A 13262-nucleotide genomic window follows, 5' to 3' on the forward strand; every position below is an offset into this window, starting at 1 on the left:
AGTGGCAGGGAATTTGTGGAGAACCTTTGTTTTGTCTAATCAGCACTTATGCAATCAACAGAGTTTCTCTGTTCTTATCAGCCATCCCCGTCTTTCTCTCTTCCTGTCTTGTCCCTGTGGCTGTGGCTTGAGGTGCTGACAGTGCGACTCCAAGTCGGTGTATATGTTTTGCGCACGTGCGCGTGGAAGTGTGTCACATCAACACTTCCCGGCTTAGTGCCAAAATGATATCAGTCAGCACGAAGAAAGAGCAACTCAGCAGAATTGTATTATGTCTCAAACATAGCCACACATGATTGCTTTGTCTGTCAGTTCAAATTACCCGTAAGTGATATAGCAGGTAAAATAAACACAACATTGTCATTCCTGACATGTTTTGGATGAGAAGAGTGAAGGTTTTAGTTTTGGATTACACCGGCTTGTTTGCGTTTGGGAGTTTTTTGGCATGTTATAAGTTCATGTACAGTTTGCCACAAAGGGGTTTTAGATGTGCTCGACTGGATTCATGTGCAGGTGGGGAACTCCAGGCCTCGAGGGCCGGTGTCCTGCAGGTTCTAGATGTGTCCTTGATCCAACACAGCTGGTTTAAATGGCTAAATTAGCTCCTCAACATGTCTTGAAGTTCTCCAGAGGCCTGGTAATGACCTAATCATTTGATTCAGATGTGTTGACCCAGGGTGAGATCTAAAACCCGCAGGACACCGGCCCTTGAGGCCTGGAGTTGCCAGCCCCTGGTCTAGTCCCGCTCAAGCTGGTTGCTGAGAAGATGCTGTCCAAATCTCTAATTATTTTTGGACATTCTCACCCATTACATCACTCTGTGAACACCAAAAGAAGCTGTTTCAGTCACAGACACCTACTTTGTGCCCACTGTCATTACGCCCACGTATCACGTCCCTGAAGGGGCTTTCAGACTGGATGCTAAAATGTCACCTTTGCACTCTGAAAATTATTATTTTCAAAGGCTTGTGCCAAGCAAGGTGTAAACATGTTGTTTCGTGAGGTTTGGGAACTCGTATGGATCCGAATTCGCATAACTTGAGCTTAGACAACTTAAAAATGAATCCTCTGTAGTCAACAGGAACATCCAGGGCATCCAACCGACAGCAGGCAGGGGGGGACAAAATATATACTATATGTGCGAGGTGGATTCTCATGTTAAGCACAGCCAAACATTCAAATGATGAGGTCAACATATCTTCATATAATCCCTATTCTGCTCTAATTTTTGGTTTCAGACAGATGTTGACAGATGTTTGATGTTGGAGAAAGGGGTTAATGCATAACACACCTTCAGCTCTGCCAATCGGAACAAAGTTGGCTGAAAGGGAGGGTGGGAGGCAGGAGAATGATTTCATTCAGACAATGAAGTAAGTGAGGGTAGCATCAAGTTCATGTTTGAGATAAATAGGGGTTATATTTTGAACCGTGAGCCTTGCAAAAATTACTCAAGTAGAGTCTATGAATAAAAGCTTGAAGTGAGCTTAATAGATCTCGTTCAAGGCAGGATGGTGGAGAGTGGGCAGGGAAAAAGCTATTAAAACGTATTTATTAAGATAATGAGCAGGAGAATTATAGTGCGGTGAGCCCAGTGATGAGTGTCTGAAAGCAGTTAACATGTCATTCTATTTTTTTGACCCATAAATAATTTGTCTCAACACTTGGTCATATTTTTAAATAATCTTCTACACTACAGTACTTAAAAGCCATTTGTGTTTATTACCAGATTAAATTGTTTTACTGTGCGAAGCACTCTTAAAATTTGCTGCATTTCATTGTAATTTTGCTGCTTAAAGTAGAAATGCTCAGGAGGGTGATTAAAGTAGATTCTGTCTCTCTGTCGAGGGTTTTGTTTATAAAAGAATCCGCTATGCTCAGCAGCCATTTCAGCCATTACTTTCCAGCCCTGCTGTTCCCTAAGATCACAGTAGCTCTATCTGCACGGGGTTCCAGTTTTAACTGGAAAAACGGGTTTGAAGAGTTCGACCTGTCCCACATAACAAGCAAGTGTATGCATGTGTGAATGTGCGTACATGCGTCTGCTGCCGTCCGGGTTTGTTTCAGCCTCTCACAGTGGATATGTTTTGAAGTTGTTGGCTGTGGTCCTACTGATATGTGGTGGGGTGTGTTTTGTGTGTGGGTAGAGTAAGTGTGGCATTCCTTTCTCATTGCTCTCCCCCTCATCTTTTTGTCACCGATATTTCATGTCAACAAGCAGGCCCGGTTCACAGGCTGGTGACATAGAAGCCTGAGGGCAGAGAAACGAACGACACTGTCATCTGACCTGCTGGGACTGTGTGTGTGTGTGTGTGTGTGTGTGTGTGTGTGTGTGAACGCCATTGATACATTCAGTTTAATTAGTGATTAATTAGAGCAAACTGATTTTCAGATGTCGTATGAAACTAGAGCATCTACATTAAACACTTTGGTACTAAATGCTGTGGAAGTGCTCCACATAAAAGGGAGAAGCTGCAGTTAATAGTTGAGCAGAGCTCAGTTCTTCTGATAAAGGTCAGATTGTTTCTCAGTTCCTGTTTTAGCAAGCTCTCCTCCTGTGCTTTCGCATGCTTTGCTTACTTTATCTGCAGTTCTAGAGAATGTCTGTGATTAATGTTTTTTTCTCAGGCTCAAAAAGAATTTACACCATCTGGCTGTGGTGGGTTTTTTTGGAGGGTACAGATTTATCAAAACAGTCTCCTGCTTCGTAGCCTGCAGTCGTCCTATTCAAATGACTGAGGACATTATGTTCTAGACGTTTTTTTATTGTTGTTTCTCTCTTTTTTTAATAACGAGGTTCATTGGTTTAGTGCTACAAGTAAATTACATTTTCAAAGCCACTGGACAAGATGAAAATAAAAGCTGCAGACACACTTGTTCTTTGTGAGAAAGAATTCACTGTCTTGTATGTTGGATTATTTTCTTTGAACAGATAAAAATGGCAAGCCAAGGAACCTAAGGGAAGTCCAGTAATAGGCCAGTTGGTGGGTGACATAAAGGCTACGTTCACACTGCAGGCGAAAGCGCATCAAATCCGATTTTTTTCGACCCTATGCGACCCATATCCGATCATGGTATGACAGTGTGAACGGCGCAAATCCGATATTTTCAAATCCGATCCGATCACCGACAGACAAACGCCAATTATCAGCGCCCGAGAAGACATCCCAAACGCTTCCTGGCCATCCAATGTAGATGTCAGTGAAACTGTTGGGAAGACAACGTTGGAGAAACGTGAACATTTTATTTGTACTGTATAATCTGCAGATTCTGACAGAAATCTGCAACTATCCTTTGAAGCACCGCTCCTCTAAAACAGCAATAAGGATCATTATTAGGTTATTTACATTATTATGTAAATAACAAAATAACTTAAAGCAAAAATTGGGAAACGTAAAGTCCGAAGTCTTTATATTAAGGGCCATCTGTCAAACAATACTGTTTGCTCTGGGTCTAAACATAGTGCGTTGTGTGTGAAGTCTTCGTTTGCGCATGCGGGCCGCTTTGAGCGTTCAGAGAGAGCGTTTGCTGTCGCATTTTATCTGTAGTGTGAACACGCAGACAAAAAAATCGGATTTGATCAAAAAATCGGAATTGAGCATTAAGACCTGCAGTGTGAACGTAGCCTTACTCACCAGCACTTAACTTTAACCACACAAACAAGGTCTCCACAACACAGCACTGCCTAGACATTTACTTAACTGCATTTTATAAGCTAACCATTGTGATTTCTCAGGGTAGGGTAAATCACTAAATTAGCAAAGTTAAAGACAAAACGTCCAGAAAAACCAACCTGGACTGGTAGCTGATATATTTGTACAGTTGTCCAATAAATATTGCATAGATTTGAACGGTACTGACACTTTTTTATCCATATTGCATAAGAAATGACCTTGTTACCTGTAATAGCTGAGTGCTAAATCGGTTTAGCGTCACTTGTAAATCACTGAAATCAGAGTTTGTTCTCTGCCACCCCATTTTCACATGTCCAAGACTATGAGAAACTTAGTTAACCTCAGTTGTTCCCATGGTTGTTGTATTATTTATTCAATTAAATTTTAATTTCATTTAATTTGTATCAAATCACAAATCACAACAACAATTATATAACCCTAAAATAATACAGGGAAGACTATAACAATCAGATTAAGAGCATCGCTTGACAACAGTTGGAAGGAAAAACTCTTTTAACAGGAAGAAATTTCTGGCTGTATTTTCACTTTTACTAAATAAAATAATTTAAGTCATTTTTTGGGGGGGAGTCAAAGTCTAAAGTTTTTAAGTTGTCAAAGTCAAGGAGCTCCTAAGGCGTCAACTATCACTTCAATGTAACAGTGTCTCTGTAAAACAATGACAGATAGACGGATGGATTTTTATTAAAAACACTCTGCTGATGTCTGATTCGCCATTTGATAAGTGAGATCTGAGTGTTTTTGTGGGAGCCTGAGGTGAGGATGCTGCTCTGTTATCCTCTGTTTTTTTTTTTTGTTTGTTTTTTGTTTGTTTTTTGTGACAGATCTCAAAAGAAGATCAGCTGGGCAGACAGATGGTACAGATAGTAGCTACGTGTGTTTATTTTTTTATCCGTAGCCTCAGCTCACACAGCTCAGATAATGAATGCATTAAGCAGCCAGTGTTCGGATGAACCTCCTCGTGTGCAAAGTTTTTTGTGTCTGTTAATATCTGTACTCTGAGGAGTCAGTAGACTCTCCAGTGACTCTCCAGTAACTGGGGCTAAGTGTATCTCCTGGGGTCCTACTTCCTCTGAAATATTGACTTGCCAACACACACACACACACACACACACACACACACACACACACACACACACACACACACACACACACACACACACACACACACACACACACACACACTCGGAGCATCTTTTTCCATTACACAGTGCTTCTGTTTTCATTGCTGCAGTGATCTTCTGTGGAAAGAGCAATAATCAGCTAAAGAATGTATACTTCTCAAATACCCAAACCACTCTGTTACCAACATTTTTTCCACTCATATTTCTGGATAGTTTCACAGAGAACAGTTATAGATAATATGGTGATCTCTGCAGCAATGAGTGAGCACAGAAGCCCCGCCCATCACCTCTTCAAATCTTCTGTTTTCAAGGGGCAGCCAGTCAGAAGAGAGTTGATGTAAAAGGGAGGAGGGGGAGTACCAAGGTCCACTGTAAGATGGATAAGGATCATACTGAACTGTGAATCATGCAGATCGACTCAAGCACAGTCCAGTAATTGATACAGGGCTAAAAATAAAGCGATTAGCTTATCTTTTCTATTGAGGTTTCTTAAAACTATAAAACACTACTGAGTTTGTTATTGTAATTAGAGGTTGGCTAAAATGTTAATTACTAACGAAAAGATATAACTGAAGTGCTGAAGTAGGTAGGATAGCTACTTTTGAAGTTAGTTAAGCTGCTCTCATATTACCTCAAACTCAAAGTTTTACGGCTTCTTTTTCTTTCAGCCATAACACCTCTTTTTGTTTCTTTCATTTTCCCATACAGTTGAGAAAATGTAATCAGGAAGAATTTGTGTGGGAAACCCACGAAAGGGAACATATAAACTATTGTGATAGCTAAATAATGATCCAAGATGAGAACTGCTTGCAATTTCTGTGAGCTGACAGTGAACAATGTTTTCCTTCTCTCACCCCAACCGGTCGCAGCAGATGGCTCCGCCCCTCCCTGAGCCTGGTTCTGCCGGAGGTTTTTTCCTGTTAAAAGGGAGTTTTTCCTTCCCACTGTCGCCAAAGTGCTTGCTCATAGGGGGTCATATGATTGTTGGGTTTTTCTCTGTATCTATTGTTGTAGAATCTACTGTACAATATAAAGCGCCTTGAGGCGACTGTTGTTGTGATTTGGCGCTATATAAATAAAACTGAATTGAATTGAATGTTGAGCTTCCTCGTGAGCATCCAAACTAAGTAGACAGACATTATCCACCCACCCCTACTTGCCATGTCTTCGTATCAATGACTTTTACTGTAAAGCCGGCCTAGTGGGACACATTCTTCAAAGCTCCTTTATTTTTAATCGTGAGTTAAAACCAGGCAAGGTCAAAGCTGAGACTGTGAAGTGTGTGTCAGTGTGCCAGCAGCATCCATTTTGCAGGACAAACAGCAAGGACATGCTCCCGGAGAGGAAAATTCCAGTGCCTTTGGTCTACATTTAATTGCCGGTCATTTGTAAAGTCCATTCATCACACGCTTCCCGACAAAGACCACTGATGGACCTGTGTGGTTTCTCGCATTCAGAGCCTCTTCTAGTGTTTCATCATTTATCACAGCTTAAAAGCTTATAGTTATGTGAAAAATGTGAATAAACGTTGTATTTATAGTGTTGCAGATGGTTATTTAAATGTTATTTAATTGACCGTGAAGATAGCTCGCCTTTTATTTAGGAATTAAATTGTCAGAGTCAGAGTTGTTGACCAGCAGCTCAGATCTAATCTCTTAATAGCTTGTGTGTGTATGACTGTGTGAGAGATGGAGTACTGCAAACTGGCGCTTTGTATGTCAATCTCTATGTTATATATTCAAGAAAAATAAGGATTTGAGTCTAACTTGGACATAACACACCTCTATCCAGTTGTTATTAAACACATTGGATTTCAAGTTATGTGGGGTGGAAAAGTAAGTTAAATGGTAAATGGACTGATTCTTATATAGCGCTTTTCTACTCTCCCGGAGTACTCAAAGCACTCTACATAACATGCCACATTTTAGCACTTTCTCTATACATAGTGTTCTCTAAGTACATTCACACATATCCACACTCCGAAGGATACTTGACATGCAGACTGGAGGAGCCAGGGATCGAACCACCAACCTTCCGATCAGTAGATGACCTGCTCTACCTCCTGAGCTACAGCCACCCTTTAAGTCTTTAATTTAGTAACTTATCAAAACTTTTATTTATCTATTTTTTTTACCATCATAACAGAAAAGAGAAATCTATGACAATTCACCCCAGCAAAATTGTTTCATCAGTATTTATTGGATGTCTTGAGGGCCCTCTTCGGGTTGTTGCGTCACAGCTGGGTACAGTCAGGACTCTAGCTGTTCAAAAACATTTATTGCAGGCTTGGCCAAATCGAGGCTTCAAGGGCCGGTGTCCTGCAGGTTTTAGATCTCATGCTAGGTCAGCACACCTGAGTCAAATGATTAGTTCATTATCAGGCCTCTGGAGAACCTCAAGACATGTTGAGGAGCTAATTTAGCCATTTAAACCAGCTGTGTTGGATCAAGGAAACATCTAAAACCTGCAGGACACCGGCCCTCGAGGCCTGGAGTTTCCCCACCCCTGTTATTGGTTTGTTTATGTGCTTTTTGTCTTGTAGCATTAGCTTCTCCAATCAATGGAAAGAATAAACTTTGCCAGCCATCAGAGTTTGTATGCCTTTATTTGAATAAAGGCTCGAGTTTGTCAGTCATTGAGACTTTTCCTGCCAATTTTGGTTCTTCTGGGTAGAGTCAAGGAATTTACCCACTTGGGGACCATTGCTACTATTCTCTGATGCTTCTCTGTCAGGGTGGTGAATAATTCAGAGCTTCCCAAGGCTTGTTTGGCACTGCTGTCAACCAGTGACCATCTGCACTGTGACGGGTTCTTCATTTTAGGAGTTGAGCAGGGGACACATGTCTCATTGTGTACGTGTGTTCTTATGTTGTACAGTAACATTCATGACCAAAGTCCGGACCTGACTTTAACTGCAATGACCTGTACACATTAATAGGCTATTTGTGGTGCAAGCAAAAGGTGTGGGTCGAGGAGTTCATGTTAGAAAAACGTTGTTATCAGATAGGAATAGTCAGAAATGATTGTCTTGATAGAGAGACTCTGACGAGCTTTTATGTTGCAAGATAAAACTAGATGTTATGCAGCAAATATGTTTTTTTTCCCACCCTCAATAACTATGACTAAAAAAAACTATTAATACAATAATAAAATATTGATATTTTATATTGCATGATCGTTTAAAAGAGCATGAATGAACCAGTGAGCATGCATATTTTAAATAGAGCTGAAACAATATTTAGCTGTTAACCTGAATTTATTATGTCAGCATTACTAAGGCATAACTACATTGTTGACATCATAACTACATTTTCACTTTATTACCTATCTCTGATTTGATATGGTTCCCTGCTGCTGTTTGTGTAGCAGTGCGGTGCTGACATCATTTAAGGTGCAGTTTATCGAGTGCCAAATCAAACTATCCTCCCTCATCTTTTTTTACTCTGTTTACAGAAGAAACCAAACATCATGGGATCATAAACAGTGAGAAAGGAATTTAGAGTAAAACATTTGTGGTACTAATACTGTCTGTAATATTTTAAATCATTGCATCACATGTAAAAGAGCTCTATGCACCTCTTTGTTGCAACTCTCCTACTCCTACTCTCCTGCTACTCTATAATTAAGTTCATATAAGTTTTTAATCAGTTAGAATAGGACATCTAGAAGATTAATGAGGAAAGGTGTTTCATCCCTATTCTTACAACCCTTCTTCTTGTGGATTTAATTATAATGCCTTACAGAATGGTTAAAGTAATCCTCTGATAATCCAACTAATGAGGCTCATTCTCTGATTTAGGAAAATCCCACCTGGCCATTGTCCAGAAGGTGAACAACGAGGGGGAAGGAGATCCTTTCTACGAAGTGTTGGGGTTGGTCACCCTGGAAGACGTCATAGAGGAGATTATCAAATCAGAAATTCTGGATGAATCCGACCTTTACAGTGAGTTTGCTTTTGCTTTTGTTTGTCTTGCTTTATCGCTTTATACTAAACCTGTCTTAACTTTCAGTTTAACACTATTAAATCTTTGAAGTATTACTGTTCAACCTTTGGGATGAATACCTGAGCATGTCAGGTTTCTGTTAACTGAATGAAGTGTAAATTTCACACACATGTAGATATCCATATTTAGTATACACATTCAGTAATGCGCATACACTCTTATGTTGTACGTATATTTATTCATATAATTCTCAGATTTACCCGTTCTTATACTTTGCTTGTTCTTATGTTATTGTATTTTTACACACCTCTGTTGCATGTGAAGCTTGCACTCACTCGCATGTACTGTACCAGTGTACCTGCACATGTGATGTGACAATAAAAGTGATTTGATTTGATCATTAATAAATGATGCTTCTTCTGTTTTTTTTTGCTCTTCTTAGCTGATAATCGCACGAGGAAAAAGGTGGCGCCCAACAAAAACAAGAGAGACTTCTCTGCCTTTAAACATGAGAGTGAATCTAAGGTGAAGATCTCTCCTCAGCTGCTGCTGGCTGCCCATCGTTTCCTGGCTACAGGTGAGAAAGGAAGTGCGGAAACAGGAAATGACACACATTCACTGTCAGTAATCGCAGTGTTACGTGTGCTCAGTAGATTTATGTTAGGCTTCCTTCATTTTCATGGATGTGTTTCAAAAAAACCCATCATAATGTAACTTTATTTTATTTTATCATATGAAATGCACAAAAAACACCTTTGGGATGTCGGTAAGTGAAGGATTCTGTCATGTGACCATCTGACAGGGAAGACAGGTCTATGCATGTAGTGATGAATGATTTATTTACTTTTAGGATCTATTTAAGACCCATCAACATGTCTGCTTGTGCCTGTCAGCAGCTCTGGACAGACTCTAGCCAGCTGCATGTAATGCTACCAATGACACACATCTCTTGAGAAGTCATAGGAATCTATCTGCTAAGTGTGTGTTAGCTGATATGAAGCAGTGGCTAACTGCATCTGGCAGTTAGCCACTGTATCTGGCAGTTAGCCACTGCTAGCATGACATAGCACTTCCTTCCCTGGCACACACTGGTATTCACGTCTGCTGTGTCTGGAGGCATAACGTCAGTGTCTGCTGACTTAGTTTCTGTTTTCTTTCTGAGGATCTTGGTCTAAAGTTGGTTTTTTGATTCATCAAACAGGAATAGTTTTTTCTTGTTGTTCCGTTTATATCTGTAATGTGTTAAAGTTTCCATGTTTATTTGTTATGTTCACATTAATGATTCTTTCCCAGCAGATTTGAGAACATGTCTCTAATGCCTTTGTGCACTGCTGCATTCCTGCAGTATGACTGATGGTCGACAGACATATTTCAGACAGTAGAACGTGCATTATCACATAAATGCTTCAGTGTGGGTTTAAGGACTAGTAACTGTTAGCTTCACCAGTCTTGACAACTTTGTTTTTTGGGTTTTTTAAGGATATAAAAAGCCATTAATAAGTAGACATAAAATGTAAAAACTACACCTTTGATTTACGAAATCATTGAAAACACTGAATCCCAGCAACAGCAACAATACAGATGAACACTCTGACTAACTATGTAAACCAAAGGGAAAGGAGGTTGTTTGCCTTTCCGATGATGAATTCCAACATTGGCATATATGCCTCACCTCTCAGTGTGCAGTGACAGCAGCTTTGTTTGCAGTTTGGGTGGGAACCAAAGCACTTACAGCTGGGCTCTGATTGCAACAGCCTGACGGTTGAGAAATCCATGTAAACCAAATATATTTCAACAGTTCTTCTTCTTTCTCATTTACTTAAAGAAAAAAAAAGAATGCCAAAAAACAAACAAGCGTTTTTGCTCAATAAACACTTAAACCAAGTGTTTAGTTATCAAAACAATGTATTATTTTATTCAATTTTATTTATTTATAGTTGAAAAAGTGTTTCAGTTGTAGTTAATTCAACTATTCAAAAGCTAACATTATTTTAAAAAGAATCCTTTGACAAAAATGTGTCGCAAAAACAAATCTTATTAGATTGTTGGACCATGAAAAAAATTTAATTATCAATTCGTCCTTACCTGAATAATCTTTAAACCTTACAGCTGTCACCAGGCGTTAAGAGCCACACATGGGTAACACAATAGTGTTATATTGTGTTTGTTTGTCTGCAGTTTCAGAATTGTTGATTTTCATTTAAGTACATCTGGATCCTTTAATTGAATAGTTGGTGGCCTCCCTACTGACAACGTAACATATGATACACCTTAAATTCAGCTTGAGTAACCTGTGTTTTCATTATGTCCTTGCTGGACTGTAAATTATAGGTTGGCCTAACGTGTGGATGGAATTAAACCAACACTGTTTAATTTCACGTTTACTATTTTAAGAAATGCCTTGGTCAGTTTTGGTCAGACTATATACTTAAGAGTACTTACATTAAAAATAAAAAAAATGTGGCTTTTAGTCTTCACTAATAAATGGTGTAAAATATCTGTTGTTCTGCTTTTTCTCTTTCGGCAGAGGTGAGCTTGTTCAGCCCATCTCAGATTTCAGACAAGGTGCTGCTGCGAATCCTGCGTCACCCCGATGTGATCCAGGAGATCAAGTTCAATGAGAACGATAAGCGGTCGTCCCATCACTACATCTACCAAAGGGGCAAGCCGGCCGACTACTTCCTTCTCATCCTGCAGGTACTCAGTGATTCAGGGAAATACATGTGTATTTGACTCCTTTGTTGCTTCAGGCTAGTTTCGGAAAAATGGTTGATCCGAATCCAAAAATCTGTAGTTGCTCACTCTGCTGTCAGATATTTGCTTAGAACTCTTCATTCACAGCACAGCACTAGGATTGTTTTGCATTTTGTTTAGCTGTTGTGTCAGAAAGACCTCAGAAGTACCTGTTGCTGAAGGAAACTGTGGTGTGTTCTATATGACAAGAGTTTTATCAGCAGATAGCATTTGTCGAATGAAAATATTGTATATGTTTACTTGATTAACAATTAAATTAATTATTAATGATGATTAATTAAGCTAGCTGTTCATCTCTGTAGTTAGGCTTAGAAGAAAAAATTTTTGCCCAAAGCTTTAAAAATGCTTTTACCGTTTAACATTTAAACAACATCTTCACATCAGTGGCGGGAAAAAGAAACGCAGCAGAGACATACGATTCCCTTACCTACGCATAAGCTGCTACATTCATGGCACACCTGCAGTAACAGGAGACGAAACACGAACCGCACGGTTGAAAACTTCCAAATTTTTCCGATGCTTTTCGTCCAGATTTTTGTGTTTTCAGTCTCATCGCCGTAGATCTGTAAAATCAAGCTTTCCATTCAGTCTGCTTCAATTAACATGTGTTTCAATTCAAGCTTGGTACTGTAATAAGATGGCACTGTGGCAACAAGGGAGCTTGTGAGATTCCTACTCTCCTAAATAATTTATTGTTGACTACAACCGGTGTGGTTCCAAAGTGGAAGCATTTAGGGACAGAGCAGGGTTGCCAAATGCTGAGGATTCATCATTTACACTGCAGAGTCTCAAACCTCCTCTGGTGTTAACATTAGCCCACATGTTTCATTTCTGGATTTTCTGTAGGTGTGATGTTTAGATGACTCTGTGCTTTTATCCACAGTGGGAATGTATTGCCATATTACCGTCTGTAATTCAGTAGTAATTATAAATAGTGACCTAATAATCAGATTTGATTGATTAAAAGGGTGAAAAGAAGATTTCACAGTGCAGTGACCTCGGACCGACAAGCGGTGCCGGTAGTAGGGCTGCATTGGGGTCCTAGACGACGTGCATTATATGCCTGAAGGAACTGATTACATCACAAACTCGCTGCTGTCAGATTGCTTCAATACACCAATCCCAAAACTGACATGGACACACCCATTTCAACTTGAAAACCATCTCCCTCTACACGTCCATACTGTAGCGCACAAAAAAGTAACTTGCCCTGATTTTGCACATCTGCTGCGCTCACTCTGTGTACATATAGACGTGCACTCAAATCCCAAAGGGTGGGAAAACTACGCTTCATTGTCTTAATGTCACTCTTTCACACACACATATTTCCCAGAGATCGTTTATGTCATTGTTCCCAAACAGTCATTAGCAGGGTTCACTAATCCGGAGATCTATTTCAGCTTTCTCCCCTCCATTCTCCTCTGTGAGATTTTCCCGGTGGGAGGCCGGATACTTTTGTGGACCCCACATGTGGAATAAGTCGGTGGCATTTACTGTAAGCCACGGGGGCTTACAATTTTCCACCTCTGGTTTCTGCATAGAAAGATACCGCAGAAGCCTCTAACTAGGGACCAAGCAGTAATGCTGAACCCACAGTACAGTACTTTTCTGATGTGAGCAAACACAAAACAGAGATTTGTGAAGTTTGATGGGTTGCCTCAAGTTACCAAAAAAAAAAAAGAAAATCCAGGGATATGGATTTGGAAAGAGCTGAGATTACTTAACCTACAACATCCACACTAAAACATGGG

At 39.9% G+C, this 13262-nt stretch overlaps 1 protein-coding gene across 2 annotated transcripts in view; it reads left to right on the top strand.

Annotated features, from left to right (window-relative positions):
• Positions 1-13262, top strand: part of cnnm4b (cyclin and CBS domain divalent metal cation transport mediator 4b) — a 53338-nt gene that overhangs the window by 12854 nt on the left and 27222 nt on the right. For both annotated transcript variants that reach the window (XM_085180273.1, XM_085180274.1), the window contains exons 2-4: positions 8613-8756; positions 9200-9334; positions 11285-11454. In XM_085180273.1, the coding sequence (XP_085036399.1) occupies positions 8613-8756; positions 9200-9334; positions 11285-11454 (449 nt within the window). The remainder of the gene's footprint in view (positions 1-8612; positions 8757-9199; positions 9335-11284; positions 11455-13262) is intronic.

The sequence above is a fragment of the Neolamprologus multifasciatus genome, chromosome 12 (genome assembly GCF_963576455.1).
Source record: "Neolamprologus multifasciatus chromosome 12, fNeoMul1.2, whole genome shotgun sequence".
Taxonomy (NCBI): domain Eukaryota; kingdom Metazoa; phylum Chordata; class Actinopteri; order Cichliformes; family Cichlidae; genus Neolamprologus; species Neolamprologus multifasciatus.